Here is a 23,167-nt window from a genome sequence, read left to right as displayed (position 1 = left end):
TGAGAGAATTAAGAGAGATCATCAAGTGTAAGGAAGTGTCATTAGAGACCAAGGCCAAGATTATCCACACCCTCGTGTTCCAAATTACTACATACAGGTGCGAAAGCTGGACAGGGAAGAAGGCTGACAGGAAAACAATTGGCTGGTTTGAAATATGGTGTTGGAGGAGAGCTCTATGGAGACCCTGGACTGCCAGAAAGACGAACAAGGGGGTCCCTGAGCAAATTGAGCCTGAACTATAGCTGGAGACAACAATGATAAAACTGAAGCTGTCCTACTTTAGGGTCATCATGAGAAGGGAGGATTCTTTGGGAAAGACAATAATGCTGGGAAAAGGAGAAGGCAGCAGGAAAAGAGGAAGACAAAATATGAGATGGATTGACTCCATAAAGGAAGCCATAGGCATGAGGCTACAGGAGCTGAGCAGGGCTGTTGAGGACAGGACATTGTGGACACCACTCATTCATAGGGTCACCAGGAGTCACAGCTGACTTGATGGCACCTAACAACAACGAGTACTATTATTGTTACCTTGAGCCTCAGTTTCCTCATCTATTAAAATGGGAGAGGAATCCCAGCTGCCACAGGATTCTTGTGGATGAAGCCTGCCTGGCTCCTAACAGGTCCCAGCCAGTGTCAGCTGAACCCATCCAGCACCCTTTGACCCAGCTAGAGAGCCAGTGCCTGGCTGGGGGAGACAGACCAGAGCAGAGCCTCCTCACCTGGCACAGGTGTGCAAGACATGGGCCCCTCCACCCTCGCTGTGGCCAAGCAAGCCTAGAGCCTCAGCCCACTCGCCCTTGGCTACAGGCGGCCGCGCTGCTGACTCCAGGGTCCTGGGCAAATATTACCGTTTTGCACATGTGCTGTGATGTGAAGAAGGTCGGGAGGCTCTGACCTGGAAGACTAGACGCCCAGCTGAGGAGAAAAGGCTTGGCCTTGGCTCTGATGCGCAGCCTCCCCGTTGTCATGGCTCCTTTCTAACTCTTCATGTATTTTTTAAAAATACATAATTTCCCAAAGGGAAATTAAATTGGATTGTGCATTAATTTGAGGGACTATAGTCTGATGGGGCTGGCACCAGAACTGCTGGCTTCTGATCCTCGCTAGGGTTCAGAGAGTGAACTGGGGTCACCCCTGTGTGACCTCTTCCCCTTTCCTACCCCACGTGGAGGACACTCCCGCTCGGCGGCCTTCAGCTGAGCTCCCCGTGCTCTTTCCAGCTGGACTCCCAAAAGCCTGTGGTTACTTCACACTGCGTGGGGGGCGCCCACTCCTACCTTCCCCTTCACCCAGGAACCTGAACCAGCTTCCCCTGCCTCTGCGGTTCTGGGTGGCAGGCCCTGCCCTGGTTGGGCTTGAGGGGCAGAGGATGCTGGGAGAACACCTTTCTGAATGCCCCCAAGGGCCGAGCAAGAGAAATCCGTGAGATGGGAGTGCAGGCGTGTGTGTGGCCGGGAGTGTTGTGGGGCTCACCTCCAGCCAGCCTGTGCCCAATAGCTGGTGTGCTGGGACATTGGCTCAGAAGCTGGTGTGAAGCAGGACTGGGTGTGAGGCCTGGTTCTACTGCTTACAAGCTGGGTGACCTCAGTGAAGGTACTAAACAAATGAGTCCCAGCTTCACCATCTGTGAAATGAGGATAAGACAGCCTACCTCACTGAGCCCTTGTGCAGAGTGAAATGTAAGAGGTCCACTCTCTTTAAAGTGCCAGCACAGTGCTTGGCATACAGTAAGCACTCAGTAAATGTGCACTGCCCTTATTGTTATTGATTGCCTACTTTGTGCAGGGGTCCTGCCCCAGCTCGCCCTTTCCTGGAAGAAAGCCACCTTGTGGTCTGATCGCTCCTTGATGCTAACCCTCAGCACTGAAGCCCTCTGACTGCTCCGTGTTGGGCAGCAGTGGGTGCCCAACGGTGGGACCCCACCGTCACATCTGCATTTTTCCGAATGCCCAGTGCAGGGTGTGGCACATGACGCTACTTGGTGTAGGGGCAAAACCAACTGAGTTTCTGACTCTAGCGGTGTGAAAACCAGCTCCTCCAGCTCTCCCAGCAGAGCCAGGGAGACTGTCCTGCCATCCTCTTCCCTCCTTTTGATCACTGTTGGTGAAGCTGGGCAGGCCTCTGGGCACAGCACAGCGACTGCTCCCCTAGCATTTACCAGGCGCTGGCATCATAGGAGCATCCCCTGCCCAGGAAGTGACATCATCCCCAGTTTTCAGAAAAGACTGAAATTCAGAGAGACGGGCCCCATGCGACACTGCAGGTAACAGAGCCAGAGCCAGTCCTACAGGCTCTTAATCCCCACGCTGTGCTGCCTCTCAGTCCCTTGGAATCACTCTGTGCAGGGCCCAGCAGGAGACAGGTGGGAAAAAGGAAAAGAGATGTCCCAGTCTAAATTCTCCAGGCCCCCAACTCTCTCTCAAAAAAAAAAATGCCAATGTCACTCACCTATTCCCGGTGAGTAACATCTCTCCAGGGGAAGTTTAAAATAGAGCTTTAGTCATACTTTAATGGAGCCGATTAATTTCTAAAAACAATCAAGCCTTAGTCCTCTGCAGCCAAGAATGAGTGCTGGGTACTGATGGAGAGGGCAGAGGCGTGGACTAGCGGTCCCCTAAGAGGATGGTCCTGAGAGTGCGTTTGGCCCGGGAGTTCCATAATGGCGTCCAACCAGGGACCAAACCTTGTAGCTCGGCTCACCCTCCCACCCTCTCATCTCTCATCCCTTAGCCAGTCCCCCTTCGCTGAGCCCGGTACCCAAGGAAGGCAGGATGGATGCCCACAGATGACCCAGGGCTCATTCATTCAGCACATTTCTTGAGCACCTACTCTGTGCCAGGCACTGTCAGGGTTGCCTGGGTTTGGGCTGCAAACAGTAAAAATATATCAGCTCCCATGTTTGTATAGTGTTTTTTGGTTTTGTCTAAATTCCTTGACATCTCTTATCCCATTTGATCCTCGCTGTAACACTGTCGGTGGAACAATGTGTCTGAAACACCCGGCCCCGGATCTGGCACATTCTTGCCCCGCTCCGTTCTTCTTGTGCACAAGTGATGCAGGGGTCACCAAACCTGGTGAGGAATGAGGAAAGGAAAGGACTTGCTGAAATTCACACTGCAGGGGAGTGGCAGGACCAGGACCTCTCCGTGGGTCACGCTGTCCAGATCCCCTCTCCCCTGCGCAACAGCTGAATACGGACAAAATCTGCTTAAATTGAATATTGATTGTGGTGTCGGGAAGGTGTCACAGCCCAGCCGGTGGGTGAGTCAGCCTGCCTGAGGCCCCAGCAGCTGGCGGGAATGACAGGCAGAGGCTAGAGGGCGGGTATGTACTGAGACCAATTATTTTAGCCCCCAGTTATTAGCTTGCTTCCTTTTACAGCTGCCACAGCCCTTCACAGCAAAGACCCCAATTTGTTAGACCCCAGGGAGAGTGCCTGCTCTTTTCACAAAGAAACCCAGACACCCTCTGGAACGCATATGGCCAAGTTTTACTTTTATTTTAAGCTACTCAGTGGAGTGTTCCTTTGCCTTTTCTGTTATTAAAGCTTTGGGCTGACAGCTGCAGACCAGCTCCCGGGGTCCTGGGAGGTTGCTCCATCCTCGCTCTTGGCAGAGATGTCTACAAGAAGCATTAGATTTGCTGTTTGCTCCAGGGCTGGAGAGAGGCATTTTCCCCTTTCCTGGGCTCAGCTAATTGGCTGTAGCTCATCACTGAGAAGAGAAGGGACAGTTCTCAGACACCTGCCATCTCTCCAGCCAAGATGAACGCTTGGAGAGAAGTTCTGGGCGTGTTAGCCTATGCCCAGCGTGGACTGTTGGGTGCAGCCTTTGGGCAAAGTGGGTGGACGGAGTCCAAGCACGGCTCCTTCCTTGTGCCCATGGGTCCCAGGGCAACCAGGAGCCACTCCTCTCAAGGTGTTCAGGCTCAGCATAAGGGACCTGCCTCCCTCTGGCAAGGTAAAGGCCCATTATATAGGACCCAGAAGTGGAAGAGACCAAATAGTCACTGGGTCCAGGCACCTAACCCAGACCCAGAATCAGAAGAAGGAAATAAAAGCTAGAGGGGAAGCAGTAGACACACCACTCACCCAGTTTACTCAAGATAGAGCCACGAGTCCGTTCAGGAGGCCCCTCCTCCTGATCCCTTGGTTATCTCCTGCTCCACATCAGGGGCAGAAGGGCAGACAGGAGCCTGAGCAGCTCATCCATCCTCCATCTCAGTAATATCCTGTCCACACTGGACGACGCTGGACCAGGAAGCGGCTTCTTGCTTGAAATTTCCGGTGCTGCCTTTGGAGCCCAGGAGGGGCTATGAAAAACCATTTTGGCCAGACCAGATACCAATCAGTGAGTGAAGAGAGCCCTAGAGCAGCCGGGCACAGCGAGGAGCCGTCAAGAGCGCCTTCGTCTTCCTGGAGCCCATGAACATCCTGAGGGAGGGCGGAGACCCTGTTTTGACCATTTTTGAATCCCCAGCACTCAGCCCAGGGCCTGACACACAAAGACCGTCAATCAATATTGTGTTAACTGAGACCTGGGCCCTTGTTCTCAGAGAACCCTTGATCAAATGAATAGGTCAATGTATGTGCATGCACACACACACACATACACACATGCACGCACATGCACATACACCCCACACACAGGAAATGTGACACAATTTTTTCTAAGTCTAGAAAAATAATTTTCTGTTGTTGAAACAGGACAAGTGAGATCAGGGCGTTGGATTCTGTAGTCCCCTCGGGCACTGACTAATCAAAACGCAGTTTCTCCTTGCCGCCTGTACAAAGCACCTCCCTGGCCTCCCACCCCCACCTGCTACAGCAGCCCAGCACCTACCCCCAGGCCCCTGCAAGGCTCCTCCGCCAACCTCCATGAGACTCAACACTGCCCGGCAGCCGAGCTTCCAAAGCTTCTCTCTTCTCCTTCTCTCCCAGGGCCAGCTCCAGTTCTCCCTTACACTCCAGGCCTATTGAAGGAGAGTCAAGCCACTGGCCCTGATTCTGCCTCAGTTCTCTCTGGTTCTGTCCCTGCAGCCAGGGGTCTGAGATGATCCAGACAGGGGGTGGAGGGGTGGTTGTTGAGGGCATCCCTGTCCCTCTTGTTCCAGTGCTTGGAAATGAAGGGCAGACTCTTTAAGTCAATGTGCAGGAGGCATCTCTGGCAAGGCCGACTTGTGATTCTCAAAGTCCCTGGACAGCGGGGGTTGCAGAACAGAGGTACTGCTTGCAGAATTGACAGTGTCCTCTCTGGGGCTGGTGATTTTGTTGGTCTCATTAATGGCAATCTATAGCCACTCCCACTCACCAACTTTGCTTGTCAGAATTTCCAGAATGAGCTTAGACCAGAAGGAAAGAACGGCAGGGCCTAGGAGAACCTGTGCATGTTCCCTGTAGACCCTGAACCCGGAAGCATTTATAGCGGCTCTTGTCAGCAGTTGCGGAGACCCAGAAAAAGAGGAAGAGGAATGAAACTAACGTTTATTGAGTTCCTACTTCTCTATGTCAGGCATTGAACAAGTGCGTGTATTTTCTCTATTGTTCCTTGTGCTGTGTTCTGGATAGTTCCTTCTAACTTACATAGCACTAATTTTCTCTTCAGCTGTGTTTAATCTACACTTAAACCCATCCGTGGAGTACTTAGTTTTGGTTATTGTGTTTTTTTAGTTCTGGAATTTCTATTTGGATTTCTTCAAAATTGCTAGGTCACTTTTCGGTTTCCATTCCCTGACAACATTTTCAAGCCTGCCTTTTATTTCTTTGAATTGTACACATAGTTGTCTGTGTGTGATAATCCAATATTTCAAGTGTTTGTGGATCTCTTTGCTGTTCTTTCTCCTGGTTCTCACTCATAGTGTCTTCTTTCCTTGTGCACTTGGTTACCTGTGACTCTGTGCTGCTCAATGTATTTGACCATTATTTGAAGGAATAATCTGTGGTTTAGGATGAGAGTGTTCTTCCTCCAGAGAGGATTTTAGTTTGCTTCTGCCAGACACCTGGGAATCCAGCCAGTCTAGGACCACCTTAATCCGAATTCCCTAACCCAGATGAAGACTGCAGATCCGTGGGAGGGCATATTGGCTTCCAGACCATCTTTACTCTGAGGGTGACACCCGTCAGGATCCCAACTCTGAGAGAGCTGGAGAGGATTAATTTAGGCTGCCCACCTTGTTGGGGTCGGGGGAGGGTCTGCAAAAACCACTGCTCATTTTTGTCACTGTTACTTCTGGATTCATGTACTTTTCAAAGGCAGGGGTGGTGTCGAATACCAGCCTTACCTCTCTGAGCTCTCACTTCCTCAGAGATTATGGCTCATGAGTCCTCATTACATTGTTACCTCTTTGTCAATCCTAAGAAAATGTTGTATTTCATCCAGCTTTTTATTTATCCTCAGCAGAAGGACTTATTCAAGTTGCTTAGCTTCCATTACTGGAAGTGCATGGCCCTTCTCTCGTTTTTCCTTACAATGACTGTGTCAGGTGAGTAGATATGAATAGTCCCATTTTACAGATGAGAAAATAAGGGTTAGAAACTTTGCCCAAGTCAAGCAGTCCCCAAGGGAAGGACTCGAGAGTTGAATCAAGATTGTTCTGAGCCCAGATCCCGTAGTTTTCCCACTGTACCATGCTTGGGAATGGAAAGAGGAGCTGAAAAGCTATTTAAAGTGTCCATGAAAGACATATGCAAAGTTCAGAGGAAAATGAGAGAGCTGGGCAGTGAGTGCCCTGAGCAGATGCACCCACAGAGTGGAGCTTCTGTGTCCAAGAAGAATCTTCAAATGGAAATGGAAGGCCAGGCTGAGCAAGTGCTCTCCACTGGAGCAGGGCTTCCTGTTGAAACAGACGGCCTCCCCCCAACTTACCCTGTTCTTGGGGAGACAGATGCTCCCACTGGAGCTGGAGTGTACAGGAGGTGGGGGAGCGTCCCCGTGGCTGGGAGCCCAGGTTGGAGCAGATGCACTCCCCAAGCAGAGAGTGCCCAACCGGAGACTTAGATTGTCGCTTGATGGGAGGACCTGGGAGGAAGGCCAGACCAAGGATTTAGGATTCTGCCTGATGGGAACTCCAGGCACTTGCTAACTCACATCCCTCTCTCTTTTTGCTTCCTGCCTTCCTTGTCCTCTTCCTGCTGCCGGGAAGTCGCCCAGCAGCGTCTCCAGAACACCTTGGTCCCAGACCTCTGAGTTGATGAAAACATAAACACACTCTTTAATTATTTTTCCCCCACAAGCCAGTTGCTGCCTTTTTGACTGCAGCGGCAGGGGAATTCTCCTCAGGCACTTCCCCCAAGCCAAGCAAACAGCAGACTTGAGCCCTCCGCCTCCCTACCCTCCCTACTCTCCTCTTGCTCCCAAGGAAAGTTTGCTTTCTCCCTAAAGTTTAAGGCCTCTGCTGAGCCAAGCTCTTTAAAGGGGGTGGATTTATGCCCCTCTAGGACTTTCCTTTTGCACTTGGTAGTATTTCTAAGATTAATTTTCACACCATCCACACAGGAGGCTCATTAACACGCACAGGGTGTGTGTCAGTCTGACTGTGACGGGGCCCATTGGAACCCCAGCAGCTGGGAAGCCAGTCGGGGCAGGGAGAAGGGCCAAGGGAACCAAGCCTGGCACTGGGTTGTGGCTGCGGATCCTTGGCAGGCCTTGGAAGATTTCCTCCCTGCAGTGTCCCCACGTGTCCCCACCCCAGTGGCCTGAGGCTGAGGTGCAGGCATTCTCCTCTTGCAGATTTTCTAACTCTTTTTTTTTTCCCCTGTTGAGGTTGATGTTCCGTCAAGATTAAAAGCCAATTGAGTCATTTTTAAAGGAGCCCTTTGATGAAGAGAAAGCACATAAATAAGCCATGCCTGTCAGCTTAGGCCGCCCTTTCCTCGTGCCACGAGTCTCTGCTGTGCAGCCGAGAAGCCCTCTGCTCTTTATCTGATACACCATCCCCCTGCAGCAGGCTTGCCCACCCCATCAGCCCGCGCACAAGGCCCTTGAGGGGCCGAGGGGGAAGGCGGGGAAGGTGTAGAGCCTTCTCAGAGCCTGATGGCCTGTGCTAGGCCCAGCATCTTCCCTCGCTGAACGGCAGTGGTCAACAGCATCCGCCCTGGAGGCAGACGGCCTGGGCTCAAGTTCCAGGGGAATGATCAAGGCTCAGCAAACGTATTGAGCTGAATCAAACCAAACCCAGAAGCACTGAACCCAGGGCTGGCAATGTGTAAGATGCGCAAGGATTCTTCTGGGTTTTCCACAGCTTGGCAGAAACATTAAATAGGCCTCAGGCCCTGGAGCAGGATTTAAGTGTCTGCGATGAGGTTAGAGGTAATGGTGAAGTGTCCTGGGGACCCAGGAATTTCATCCTGCTACAGGCTTAAGGGAAGCCTGCCTTAGAAATGATGGCTGAATGTGGTCCACCATCCCAAAAGTACCCTTGGAAGAGCCCACAACATGTCCGGTATGACAGAAGCACTGAAGTAACACAAAAGTGAAGGACTCTGTCTTCAAGATGATGCCGTTAGATTCATGAGGCACCTGCTGTGTGCCTGTGAGCCTAGTACTGTGCCAGGCCAGCTCTCATGCACTTCCCATCTAGTGGGTAGAAAGACATTAATTGAACAGTGCCATGCCGTGGGGTCTGTGAGTGCATAGTAACCGTTCCCTGTAAGGAGACATCATTCCTGGTTTTACCACTGAGGGATCTAAGGCTTAGAGAGCTAAGTCACTGGCCCGAAGTTGCACAACTAAAGAGCGAGCAGCGAGTTTGCATTCCAGGGTCTTCTAATTCTAATGCCCATGTTCTCTGCATGACACTGAATTCTACCAAGCTTGGGCCTGCCAGGGAAGAGAGGACAGGTACCTGTGAAGCAGTGGCCACCAGGGCAGGCCACGTGAGATGAGGAGCTGGGGTGTGCCTTAGGAGCTCTGAGAAGGGCTGTCATGTTGGCAGAGGGACAAACGTACTCTGGGGCTCCTGAGGACAGAATCAGGACTTACAGTTGCAAGTTACTGGTAAACTGACAGCGTGAACAGCCCAACTATGACCCATGTTGCTTCATGCAGAAGAATAACTAAGCTCTCAGTTATAACTGAGTTATAACTAGTTATATATAATTATATAATTAGAACTAGTTATATATATAACTGGTTATATATATAAATATGTGCGCATATATATATATATATATATATAACTGGTTATAATTAAGCTCACCTCACAGTTTATAAAGTGCTTTTATAGACATGACTTTCATAACAACCCTGAGAAGTAGGTCATTGCTATTCCATTTTTCAGGTGAGTAAGCTGAGGCCCAGGAAGCTTGTGATTGCCTGAGCTCTCTTAGCTGAGCAGGGAGAGGAAGGACTCAAGCGCAGGTCTGTGTGACTCCAGAGCTGCGCAGGGGAGCTCCCCAGCGGGCGGAGCAGAGGCCGAGAGGCCACTGTGGAGAGGACTCCCGTGCCATGTTGGGACTCGGCCTGCCACCCTTGAAGACCCTTCAAGGCCCCGTCAGACTCTGAGACAACGGGGACTCACATGCAGTTCAGATAAGGCTTAATGGAAGAGGGAGGAGGACTCCTGGTCCCTGGAAGGTGGGGCTGGGTGAGGAGGGGAAGAGAGACCACACAAGATGGGGGGCGCAGTACCAGACAGCACAGGGTAGAGCGGAGGAGGGCCAGATGAGACCTAGAAAGGCAGTTGGACAGACTGGATCTACCCTATGGGCAGCAGAGCGCAGAGTGCTGTGAAGAGTGGGGACACTTGGTGGCCGTATATAGGGTCAAGTGGCCAAGTCCCTCACCACCTCAATCTGTCCTGGCTAGGACTCAGGCTCCTCTCAGCCTTAGGCCCTTGCCTCTTTCCCACGTCTCCTCCCGCCTATCACTACCTCTACCACCATCCCAGCTGGAGAAAGAATCAGAGGTGAGCAGCAGAGGCCAGACTGGGCCTTCAGAGAAGGTCTGCATCAATAATCTGTCCACACAAATTTGTCTGGTTTACCACATACCACCCCAGCTTCTGCGTCATCGCTCCCTGTCACCTCCATGGACTTTGACATCAATGCTCTGTCCCCTTTGGGAGTGCCCTCTGTTGTCTGACCCTGGCCACACCCCACCTCTGCTGTCCAGACTTTATGGGGCCCTTCCCACTTTCTCCCAAGATCAGCCCACCCTTCTACAATAATTGCCCACTCTGGCACTAACCAAAGGCTTGTCATGGCTAGTGCTCCACTTTATAGTTGAGGCAGCTCAGCCCCCTCTGAGAAACGCTTGCTAGCCCAGGGTGGCAGAAGGCCGTGAAGCTGCCCCAAGGAGAAGGGCTTTTGTGATGAACATATGGAGAAAGAGAAGCAGATGATGCAGGCCTGTGGGACAAAGTCTCCGAGGGAGCACCGTGGTTTGACCAGACGTCTGTGCTATTCCTCATGGCTCTTTCTTGTCAACCTCTACTCCCAACAGTGTGGAGGGGATAAGTGGGGACAAGTCTCCTGGGGTCTGAGATTGGGAGAAGAACTGAGCAAGGCCCAATTTCCAGAAAAGCGTGCCTGTCAAGTTTGGGGCTAGGACTATGGACATGCCAGTGTGACTCCCAGCCCACGGATGCCTCACCTCAGGGCATGTGCCCTCTCTAGATCCGACGAGGCTCATCCCCAGGGCTGGGTGGTTTCACAGGTGCTGGGGCCTCAGCCCTTCGACTTCATCCTTCCAAAGGGTAAATGTCCTTGCAGACCACTCTCTGAGAAAGCTCATTCAGAGTGCAGGGAACAACTGACTGGATATTTAGGAAGTGCCACCAGGAATGACCAAATCCCAATTTTCATTTGAATGTTTTCCTGTTGACTGGAAACCAGTAGTGAACATGATTACATCTCCTTTCCTGGTTTTTACACGCTGGTAGCTGACTGGCTGGCACCATTCCTGTCTCGTTATAACATTGGTTTGCTGTATTTATTTTCCTGTCTGCTTACCCTCTATATACTTGTCTGTGTCAGTGTGTCTTTCCTGGGAGCTGTGTGAGCAAAAGGTATTGTGTCTCTACGAGAGCCAAGCTTCCTTCAGCCCTGTGATGCGGCTACGGCGCTCGCCTCTTGTGGTGACAAGGCTATTGCAGGCAGCTCCTTGGCCTTCACCGCCCTCCTACTAGTCATGACAGGAATAGACTCAGATATGAGGACTTTTTGGACCAAGTGACAACATGAGGGTCCTCAAAGATTAGGTTGGGAAGTGGAGGTTTACTCAAAAAGCGGAACTCATTAAGAATAACCAGTTGATTTAAGGCATTACATTCAGTCATAATTAATTTTAGCATTTAACTTTTTCACTTCTAGAAACTCCATTTGGTTCTTTTTCATATCTGCCTGGTGATTTCTGATAGTGTTTTATTGCTAGTTCATCTTTGTGATTCCATTCTTTATTTTGAAAAAGACATTTTATACATAACTCTTCTGTATCTATCCATTCCAGTATCTAAAGTTTTGGGGGGGGCCTAAATCTATTGTTTTTTTCTTATTGTTGACTCTCACTCGTGGTTGCTTGCTTCCTTATGATTTTTGGGTTTTTTTTTAGCAAACTCATACTTACTTGATCTTAATCTGTAGGAATCCTGAAGGCCAAAGTTAAGGACGTTTTCCTCTGGACAGGATTTAAATCTGGTTTGCCCATAAGCCGGGTAGTACTACCATCTTGGGAGCACTTTAGCCTATGTGTGGGGCCTGGCTTCACTTGAAGACTCTGAGACAGAGTTCCTTTCAGCTGTTGGCCGGAGGTTCAGTTTCCCAGTGACAGGTCACAGATCACCGGGCTGTTATTGGCACATGCCCTCTGAGCAGCACTGCTCCTCCCTCTACTTACTGCTCCCTCCTGCCAACTGTGATTTTCCCTTGTGGTTTGTTTCTTTTTATTAGAGATAAAATAGATTGCCCCTAATTCAGGTGAATCCAGCAATGCATCAAAAAGGGTATTTTATTCAGGATTTAGATGTTTTGCAACAGAAGGGTTCCCTGATGATCTGGGCTGCTGGCATCAGCAGTTCCATTGCTAATCTGTTCATGGTTCATTCACTCATTCAGCAAATATCCTGAGTGCCCATCATGTGCCAGGTACTGAGGATACAACCTCCTCCCTCCTGGAGCTTGCAGTCTGATTCCAGAAGGAGTCAGTCCCGGGGGGCCACTCCAGTCTTGAACACACACCAGAGGGGCTGCTTTATCTCTCATTCACTCTGAGCTCTTGAGTCCCTACTATGCATTATGAAAAATGCCGGGCACCCAGGATGCAGAGACAGATGGCCCTGTGCTCAGACTGCACTTATCCCAGTGGGGCAAACAGCCGTTTCAGGAGGTACCTCCAGGCACAAAGGAGTAGGTGCTCTGATGGAGGTGGAAAGACACAGGCATGAGTGATCCTCTGCCTGAGGGAGTCAGGGAGAGCCTGAGGGAGGTGACATTTGAACAGCATCTGGAAAGATGAGTAGCTGTTGCCTGGCAAAGAGAGAGAAGGCGGTTCCCAGCAGAGCGAAGGGTCTGGCTAAGGACTTGGAGTGATGAGAAGCCCAGTACACCCGGGAGCACAGATAAGTTGAGTGTTCAGGAGTGTAGACAGCAGGAGGAAGGGAAGGGTGGGAGCTTGGCTGGAGATATACACAGAGTTTTCCCCATCTCCCAAGCCTGAGTGCCACCCTAGGGTCTTCCCCTCCCTCCACCCTCACACTGAGTCAGTTACCAAGTCCAGCAGGTTCTGCTTCCGAAATAATACGTGTCTATCCACGCCTTCACATTCCCACTGCCACTGCCTTGTTCAGGCCTCATCATTTCCTGCCTGGACTGGTGCAGTAGCCTCTTAACTGGTTTTCCTGCCTCTACCTTTATCCCCATCCAGTCTGTCCTCCACTCTTCAGGGTGATCTTTCAAAGATGAATATTTGATCACATCATTCCCCTGCTTAAAATCCTTCACTGGCTCCCACAGCTTTCAGGAGAAAGTTCAGATTCCTTGGATTAACCCAGAAGGACCTTCGTGTGACCGCTTCTCCAGCCTCATCTCCCATCCACGCCTTCCTCCGCCCAGTAATTTCTTATAGTTCTTCAGACCAGCCCTTCTGCTTCAGAGCTCAAAACATCAGCCTGTGCTGCCACCTCCGGGAGGTTCTCTGACCATGCTCCAGCTTGGTTTAGAGGCCCCTCCTTCATGCTCACACAGGACCCTGTATCCATCCTTCTCGTGGCGTTGTGACTCGGAACTGTCATCATGATTTACTTGTCTGTCATGATTTACTTCCCTATAAGGTTGTAAGCTCCTTGAGGGCAGGGGACATGCCTGTCTATTTAGCTTTGTATGCCCAGCATGTAGCAAAGTGACAGACACAAGATAAACCCCCAACAGCTGTTTGATGAATCAGTCAATCCAGAGGGACAAGGGTGGAAATGTGTGGGCCCTTGCAGGTCTGCGTGTATGTGTGTGTGTGTGTGTGTGTGTGTGTGCGTGCGTGTGTGTAGTAAACAGGTTGGGCAGGGCGTCCTGCTGGGCGATCAGGCAGGCTCTGCCTCCTGATTATGACCTTAGGGTCTCAGTTTCCTCCTAGGTGCAGTGACTGGTCTGAGGCTGGTTGCTGCAGCCTTTCTCCGGCTGTGACATTCTGTGAGTCTGCAGATCTGCAACCTGTGGAGAGAGGATGGTTTAGAGCAGTGGTTCTCAAAGTGTGTTCCCCAGGTCACCAACATTAATGTCACTTAGGAACTTGGTTAGAATGCAGATTCTCAGGTCTTGCTCCAGACCTAGAGAATCAGAAATCTGAGGTTAGAGCCCAGCAATCTATGTTTTAGCTAGTCTTCCAGGCAATTTTGACACATGCTAAAGTTTGAGAACTACTGGTTTAGAAGAACAGCTTTGTCACCCAGCACGGTTGCCATCAAGGTGGCAAGAAAAGGAGATTATCGCCACAGAACCTCAGTGGCCAAGAGCCTGCAGCTGTGACTGACTGTGACCCTGCAGGGCAGGCCAACCACAGCAATGGCCTGGAAGGGTCACACATCCCCTTTTCCTGGGACTCTTTGCTGTCAGAACCCAGAAACACCTCCCTTAGCACCTGAGAGATTCCGCAGGGTTTCTGGGCTTGCACCACTTTGACAGTTTCTCCATCTTCTCGAGGCTGTTCTTTCTAATGTGGATTAGCCACATTTAGCCTTTGACTAAAGGCTATTAGCCAAATAGCCTTTGGCTTATTTCTCTCTTCCTGAGTAGGACATAGTGAGAAAGAGGGATGCTCTGAAGTCAGACAAGCCCCATTTGGAATACTGGCTTGGATGATCCTGAGCATGTTATTTAACCTCTCTGAGCTTCAGTTTCCTCATCTCAAAAATGGGGCTAATAATACCTTGTAAGGTTGTTATGAAGATTGAATGGTGGGAGCTGGCTCTGTGGCATAGTGATTAAGTTCACACACTCCACTTCGGTGGCCCGGGGCTCACAGGTTCGAATCCTGGGCACGGACATACACACTGCTTATCAAGCCATGCTGAGGCGGCGTCCCACATACAAAATAGAGGAAGATGGTCATGGATGCTAGCTCAGGGTCAATCTTCCTCAGCAAAAAAAAAAAAAAAAAAAAAGATTGAATGGCACATATTGATGCTAAATAAAAATAAACTATTATTGAATTGTCACAGTGATATTATAAGATGCCCCTGCTCTGAGCCTCAGCTCTCCCCTCTGGGTCTACCCCCAGAGGGGGTCTTCAGAGGAACCTCAGGGTTTCAAAATGCCAACCCATCCTTTTGGCTCCTGGCTCTCTGCTGGGACTCACTTTGCAGGTGAGCCCAGGATAGTGCCTAGCTGCAGGGACATGATCAGAAATATGGGTTGTTTGGGGGTTTTTTGGGGGGTGTGTGTGGTTGCATGTGGTAGAAAGGAGCAGTGATATAGGGCTTTCATTTTATTTCCCAAGTCCCCCTCGTTAAGAATCAGCAGCACAGGGCTAAAGTCCTTTGTAGGGGTGTGGCTAGGCTGCTGCCCTAGATCCAGTCACCTCTGAAGCTCCCCCCTTGCTCTCTAACAGGACTGCTGCCCACCATGTTGGCTCCTCAGGGACCACGGCTTTGGGCTGTCATTGTGTGCAGGGACTTTGGAATCTAAAAGACCTGATCTATGTCCCAGTTCTGCAACTGGCTAGCCAGGTGACCTTGGGCATATTACTTAACCACTCTGTGCCTCAGTTTCCTCATCTGTAAAATGAGCATAATAATTTCATCTATTTCTTAGGGTTGCTGAGAGGAGCAAGTGAGATCATATATTCGCAGTACCTGACACGATATAAGAGCTCAAAAAAAAAAAATGTTACAGCAGCGCTGCTCCATGGGAGGGAATTTGGACATGAAAAGAAGCTGCCCAGATTTTTGTCAAGCAATAGACTCATCAGCCAGGCCGGTGTTTTAGTGTTCTCCAGCGTGGTCTACCGTTGTCCTTTGCCCCTGAACAAGGAGGCAGCCACAGGGGTCTGAGTCCCTGGAACTCGCTATGGTGCCCAGCCTGCACCTCTCCTCCCTCCGACCCACCCACCAGGGCAGCTTCCATCCCCTAGCCACATCCCCAACACCAGGGCTCCAGGAGCAGGGGCAAAAGCCAAGTTTGGAGGGCATCCAAGTGGACAATGCAGGTGCAGGAGTGGGTGTGGCAGTGAGGCTGAGATGTCCTCCTTACAGAAACTCCTCAAAGACGTGTCTCCTTGACTGAGCTCCCAGCAGCTGGGCCCTGAAGGGGCAGTGCCCTGGCCTCCGGTAAAGAACGGGCTCTGCACGAGATGGGCAGCCTTGCCCCTGCCTGAGAGGCAGGCAGAATCAGACGGGGGAGCTTGGCTTGCACTTATCTCTTGGCACCTGGAGGAGGAAATGAAGGCAGCAATTAATTGTACAAGGCGGGTGGTTTGTGCAGCTTAAGTTCAGATAGAAAGTTTAATTATCCCTGAGCCCTAATACAAATTAATTAGCCTTCCATATTAGGAGGGTAAGCTTCCACGCTCTCGCCACAGCCCAGACATCACTGCAGATTACCGAGGATGTGCTGGGAGAGAGGGAGGCAGAGAAGAACAGAGTCCCTGAGCCCCCCAGGGCAGCGGCAGACAGCTGCCGCCGCGTGGGCCCCAGCTGAGGTCTGGGTGTGAGTCCTAAGTCTGGGGTGAGCACTGTAACTCACCTATATGTGACATGTCACCTCCAGGACGGACTTTCTTGTCCCTTACTTTCCCTACCTACAGAGCCAGGAGGGGCTGGGGGAGGGGAGCCCTTATTTGCATGAGAAGAGTAAGACAAAATGGAAATAAGGCTATGGCTTGAATTTTTTTTTCTAGGCCAAGACATTTTCTTTTTTTTCTTTTCTCCTCCCTCTCCTTCCTCAAAATTCCACAGAGAAAATAAGCCATAGACCTGTTAGGACTTAGAGAATCACTATCAGCTCCTGCGCCTCAGTCCTCCTGCCCAGATGGGCCCCGGGAGGGGCTGTGGGAAAAAGGCCACTGCCCATCCTGGTCATTACAGTCATAATTAGCTGCTGTTTAGTGAGTGTTTACCGTGTAACAGGCATGTAGTCTCTGCAACAACACTGAAGGAAGGTTTTACTTATTAACTCACACATTCATTTGACCAACGTTTATTGAAGTGCTTCCAGCAGGGGAGTGACATGCTTGGATTTGCATTTTCCGAATACGTGGTAAGATTCTTAGTGAATTAAAGGGGAACAAAAGTGGAAGCGAGACGTTTGGTTAAGAGGCTTTTGCAGAAGTCCAGTCTAGAAACAACGTTGGTCTGGGCCCAGGATTTATTTAATAAACACTTAAAAGTTCTTACTATGTACCAGAATTGAGCATTTTTACAACCAGTAACTCATTGAATGCCTCACAACAGCCCTGTGAGGTAGGTACTGTTATTTTATCAATCCCAGGAAACTGAGGACAAGTTAACGTGCCCAAGTCACCTGGCTAACAAGGGATTTGCCCCAGGTGGTCAAGTTCAGAGTCCACACTTTTAACTCAGCAGGGACGGAGAGAAGAGGTGAGCTCCAGCTGACTCCTCAGAGCCCCCTCCCACCACCTTCTTCTCCCGACCCCACTCACATCCCCCGAAGAGCAAGATGTGAAGGACAGAGCAGGGCGATAGAAACAGACCAACCTGGGCTTTAACCCGGACGGTTCTGCCTCTCACTGCTTGAGGACCTTGAACAAGTCACTGTCCTCTCTGGCTCTGGCTCCTCATCCCTGAGGAGGGTTAACCCTACCTGATAGGGTTGTTGAGAGACCCACTGATGCAAGTAAAGATCCTAGCACAGGCTCCAGTACATTGTTCCCTTCCATCCTTCCATTCCCCATCCCCTCTTCTTGAGGCCAGATATTCCCATCCCTTTGATTGTTTCCCGTATGAAAGATTTCCAGACAATTCACCCTCCCAAACTTCCTTCTTTGGACATGATCCAGTTACTCAATGTCCTGTAGAATATACAGTGCCCAAAACTCCACACAGCAGCCTAGAAGTGATCTGCATCAAGGAGCAGAGTATGACGACCCCTTCCCCTGTTCTGGACACTGTACTCCCATCAATCCAGCCTAAGCTGGCATTAAGTTTTTAGCAACAGCATTACACTGGCGGCTGATGTTGAAGTTAAATCTCCCAGTGATTTGTTAACATGGATGGCTTTTAAGCTGGTCTCTCCCATTAGCTATACAAGTCATTGATTATTTGAATCACAATGCTGGTGTTGTCATTTATCTTTGTTAAAATTAATCTGGTTGGTTTCACCCATGATTACAACCAGTTAAAAATCCTTTTGACTCCTAAAGACCTCATTTCGCAGTAGCTCTGTCATTTAGAAATGTGAAGAACTTGCTAAAAAATAATCAGCAGTGGCCTTATCATCACCATCATCAATCGTTATTATCATGGGATCCAAATGGAACAAGGTTAAACAAAAACAATAATTTGTCAATATGCAGAGTCAAAGTAAGGACTGAACAACTAAGCCACAGGAAAGGCAAAAGTAAGGCTGGTCCTCAGTGAGAATTAGGACAGGAACTCAAAATCCATCAGACTTCCCTTTCCATCTCTCATCTCTTTCTACAGGTCAGCCTTCTTCCTCTCTAACTACAGTCACTTTCTCCCACAGCAGAAAGCGTGGCTGCCAACAGCTCCGGAGCTTTACTTGTTGCAGCTTCAACTTCTTTGAAAGAAATTGATCTGGTCTCAGGGGTAAAAATCCAGGGAAGGGGAAAAGTTGCTCGACATTATTAGCCAACAGGGAAATGCAAATCGAAACCACAACGAGATACCACTTCACACCCACTAGGAGAGCTAGAATCAAAAAGACAAACAGTGACAAGTGTTGGGGAAGATATGGAGAAATTGAAACTCCCATTTATTGCCGGTGGGATTGTAAAATGATATAGCTACTTTAGAAAACAGTTTGACAGTTTCTCAAACTGTTAAACTTAGAGTTACCATATGACTCGCAGAGAAACAAAAACATATGTCCACACAAAAACCTGTATACAAATTTTTATAGCAGAATTTAGTCATAATAGCCAAAAAATGGAAACAACCCAAATGTCTATCAACTGATGAATAAAAAAACAAAATGTGGTATATACATACAATGGAATACTATTCAGCCGTAAAAAGGAATGAAGTACTGATGCTTGCTACAACATGAATGAACCTTAGCACATTATGCTAAGTGAAAGAAGTCAGACGCAAAAGGCTACATGTTGTATGATTCCATTTACATGAAATATCCAAAATAAGGAAATCTCTAGGGACAGAAAGTATAGTAATGGTTGCCTAGGGCTGAGGGGTGGGGTGTGGAATGGTCACCGAGTGCTAATGGGTGTGGGGTTTCTTTTTGGGGTGATGAAAATGTTCTAAAATTAGACTGTGGTGATGATAGCACAACTCTGTAAATACACTAAAAACTATTGAATTGTACAATTTAAATGGATGAATTTTATGGTGTGTAAATTATAACTCAATAAAGCTGTTAAAAAATGAATCCAGGAAAGGAACTCATTGACCTAGCTTGAGTCAGATGCCCTATTCTGAACTTACTAACTGTGACTAGTGGGGGCAACGGGCACAGGAGAGGTTTGTTAGAATATGGCAGCTCCTCTGAGAACCAGCTTCTCTGGACAGAGTTTATGTCATAATGGGGGGAGAGGAGCACAGTTCCTAAATGGGGTAGGGTATTAGCAGACAAAACAATAGGTGCCCACCACACTGGCTATTTATAGAGAATTTACATTTACCGAGACACAGCATTAATGCTTCTTCTGAATTATCTCATTAATTATCACAACAACTCTGTAAGTTAAGTGTATAAGATTTTATGCTGATAGAAGCTCAGGTTAAATACCTTTCCCAAAGTCATTTTAACTAGTTACTAAGTAATAATGTGGGTCTAGGGCTTAACCCCAGATCTGACTCCAGTCTCCTCTCTCAATCATTAGGCCATGCTGCCTCCCTCTGGTTTTATATAAGTTGTTGAAAAATTCTGGAACACACCACTGGAGACCTAACTTTAGATCCATTCTTTGTTTCATTTACTTATTTCCTCTTTCACTAAAGGAGACCCTTCTAGCATGAACACCGTGAACTTCTTTTGTCAGCATAGGACCACTGTGGTCATCTTTGGGAAGCACCAGAGCACTGGAGACGGGTGTTCAACCCTACTGCTGCCCACCTGCTCCCCACACTACGCTCCTCCAGCTCGTGAAGGGTAGAAAGAACTGGGCGGGAACACATCTTGCTAAAATCATGATGCAATAGGTGTCCTGATCCACCAGCCAGTTAACCCTCTCAAAACAAGAAATAAGGTTAATTTGGCAAGATGTGGGCTTAATGAACCAATACAGCTTATTCTCTGAGTGTTCTCAAGCTGTCTACTTAATAATCTGCTCGCAAATGCTGCCAGCAATTTGATGGCAGAATTGATGTATGCCAAGCCTGTTGGTCTGTAGTTTCTCAGACCTCCTTTCCTCTTCTTCAAAAATATCAATACAACAGTTTTCCCTCTCTAGTCTCTTGGTATTTCTCTGCTGCACCATGATTTCTCAGCAATCATGGGCAGTGCATCTACAACTCCATCTGCACATTCCTCCTGTCTCCTGGGGTGGGATCCAGGTGGGCCTGTGATGTGAATCCACTAAAGACAGCTGGGTATTTGCCTGCCCCTCACCCCCCGCTTCAGGCTCCAGATCCTTCTTAGCCGCATTTGTGCTGGCCTTTCCAAGATAAAGCGCGTTTTTCCCGGTGGAGACAGCAGAGAGCACATGGGAGTTGAGTTGTTCTGTTTTCTCCCTGACATCTGTTACCAGCAGACCATCTGCCCCAGCAGTAGGCATAGCTTTCCTACTCGTTCTTTCTTCCAGTGGATAAAACAACCTTTCTGTTGTCCTTAGTATTTTTCACCAGCCTCCATCACCGACACGCAGCCTTCCTGACACTGTTCTGACATACTCTTGCCGTGCCTCATTCTCATGTAGGGTCCTGTGCCTAACGTCCACCTTTCAGTCACATCGTCTGAAAATCCCAGCTACGTGATTCACCTCTAGGGGAAGCCCTCTTTTCTTCATCACTGGGATTATTTGAACTTGGGACAATCAGCTGTGTTTTTAGAGCTTCCCAGCAACTGAGACCATGGCTTCCAGAATGCCTAGGTAAAAGTAATAGTATTTATTGTTTGTAATATATGTCACAATAGGATTATGTTATGGGTTACTCTTATTATCTTCATTTTATAGACAAGGAAACTAGGCCCAAAGTAGCATTCCTGCAGGTCACACAGTTATTTTATGATGGAGCTGGGTGGGTCTTGAACCCAGGTCATCTAACTCCAGAAGCCAAGTTCTCAACGGCTACACTGGAGGCCACTCCTGAGCATTGTAGCAGAGAAGGCAAACCTGGGGGCAGAATTCCCAGAAGGAGCTGTCACAGGCCTTAATGTCAGCGTTGTGACTGAGACAGCTGGAGCCAGGACAAAGGGCCTGGACACTGAGGAGGAGGAAGACAGTTCTCAAAACAGGAGCCTCCTTCACAGTGAGTTGAGAGGCTTGTATGAGATCATTCATTTGCTCACCCAGTACGCGTCAACCGCTGGCCTATCCTCCACAGAGCCCTAAGGTGTTTAGGGAGTGAGGACCTCACACTTCTGAAAGGCTCCTCCCATCCCCTTCCACATCCTCTCTGGAGCCCCGGGGCACCTGGGTCCCTTCAGGGGACCCCTTCGAGCCTCACTATTTCAGCAGCAACAGTTCCTGGTCATCCTAAGCTCCAGACATCCAGAGGGCACAGGGGCAGGGGAGATGGTGTTTCTGGTTTTGGCCAAAGGAGTCATCACAGCTCTTTGCTTAATAAGGCCTTTAAATTATCCCAATAAAGAGGAGGCTGAACACTTAAAACCGCCATAGAGAGTGTCTTATCGATTGGAGGAGAGAGCTCTGGCCTGCCTGCCCGGGGCAGAGCGGGAGCCAGGCCAAGTCCCTGGGGCCGCTGCCAGGGTGTGAAGTACTTAAGCGAGTTTCCCAAGCTCTGAGAGGAGCCGGCACCCTCCCCAAATGGCTTCACAGCTTAAGGGGCTGTTTCGGAGCTCATGGTGCCCCCCTAAGACAGTGCAGTTAGCAGAAAAGAGATAGAAGCAAGAGGAGTGGGTTTTGATCCAGCTGCACGCAGATGTGGGCAGTCCACTTCATGTCTGTGAGCCTCGGTTCCTGCGTGTGTCCAACGGGGATGAGGATAGAAAGCTCACGGGGTTCATGGAGCTTACGTGAGGTAAATGTGGAAAAGTGCTTTGTAAATTATGAATCTCCACATGGCTAGAAGGTGGCTTTATTATTTGTTATTTTTATTATCAGAAATGAGATCGGGTTGCTCTTCTGCTTAAAGCTCGTCCACGGCCCCTCACTGCACTTAGGATGAAATCCATACTCCTCGTCGTGGCCACTAAACGCTGCGCGTTTGGGCCCTGCCTACTACTTCAACCTCCTCCTCCCTCACTGCGCTCCAGCCCTGCAGGCCCTTTAGAACAGGCCAAGCACCTCCCTACCTCAGGACCTCCGTACTTTCTGTTCCCTCTGCCTGGCCCCCTCCTCCTCCAGTGTATTGCATGGCTGGATCCTCTACCTTCAAATCTCAGCTTACATGTTACCTCCTCAGAGAGACCCTTCCTGACCACACTCCCCCACCTGGCACTGCACCTGTCTCTACATGCTTCGTAGAAAGAACCACAAGTCACCCTGTTTTTATGGATTCACTTTACTTGTTTATGGTCTTCCCCTTGTAGGATGTTGGCTCCGTGAACATAAGCATCTTGTCTGTTTTGTTCACTCCCAGGTCACATCACAGTACCTGGCACATAGTAGGCACTCTAAACAATTGTTGAATGAGTGAATGAATGAATGAATGAATGCATGCATAGGTGAATGACTGACAGGGAAGCCTGCCTTGTTTCTCAAAAGGCCCCCTTCCTTACACCTGTCTCTCTGTCTCTCTATCTCAGCTATGGAGACATGGTGCCCAAGACAATTGCAGGGAAGATCTTCGGCTCCATCTGCTCCCTGAGTGGCGTCCTGGTCATTGCCCTGCCAGTCCCTGTGATCGTTTCCAACTTTAGTCGGATTTACCACCAGAATCAGAGAGCTGATAAACGCAGGGCACAAAAGGTAAGCCTCAGCCCCAGGGGGTGAGGGGGGGCACTGGAGAGGGGCCTGGCCCTTCACCTTGTGCGGCTTTCACGGTCGGGTCGCCAGGCCTGGAGTCCCTGGAGAACCACTACCCAGACGGCCTCTGGAACAAACCCTCAATTATCCGTAAGCTGATTATCTCCCTTTTGGATATTCTACGTAATTTCCTCGGGCCCTGGCTCCCCATGCAAGACCTCAGCCACCAACACTCGGCAGTGCCCTGGACTCCTCCCTCTCGCAGCCAAGAGCTTATGGGGAACAGAATCGCTTTTCAATACTCTATAATAGTCTATACAGAACAGAGTGACAAAAATAAATCTGCTGGAAGGAAAAATGAATACTCTGAAGGGAGAAGATTCTGAGGCCATTGAGCTGAAGGACAAACGGCACAACAGGCTTTAGTCACCTTGCAGTTTCGTGGGGTTGAGGCGCAGAACTGCAGTTGATGGTCGGGAGAATACAGGTGGGCCTGAGAA

General features: G+C 49.5%; 1 protein-coding gene across 2 annotated transcripts in view; it reads left to right on the top strand.

Moving 5' to 3' along the window:
• KCND3 (potassium voltage-gated channel subfamily D member 3) overlaps positions 1–23,167 on the top strand; it is a 201,592-nt gene that overhangs the window by 168,389 nt on the left and 10,036 nt on the right. For both annotated transcript variants that reach the window (XM_058537214.1, XM_058537212.1), the window contains exon 2: positions 22,508–22,670. In XM_058537214.1, coding sequence (XP_058393197.1) covers positions 22,508–22,670 — 163 coding nt within the window. The remainder of the gene's footprint in view (positions 1–22,507; positions 22,671–23,167) is intronic.

Source organism: Diceros bicornis, chromosome 4 (genome assembly GCF_020826845.1).
Source record: "Diceros bicornis minor isolate mBicDic1 chromosome 4, mDicBic1.mat.cur, whole genome shotgun sequence".
In the NCBI taxonomy this organism is placed as follows: Eukaryota; Metazoa; Chordata; class Mammalia; order Perissodactyla; family Rhinocerotidae; genus Diceros; species Diceros bicornis.
The sequence above is the reverse complement of the archived record's forward strand: the minus strand, read 5'-3'. Positions and strand labels throughout refer to the sequence as shown.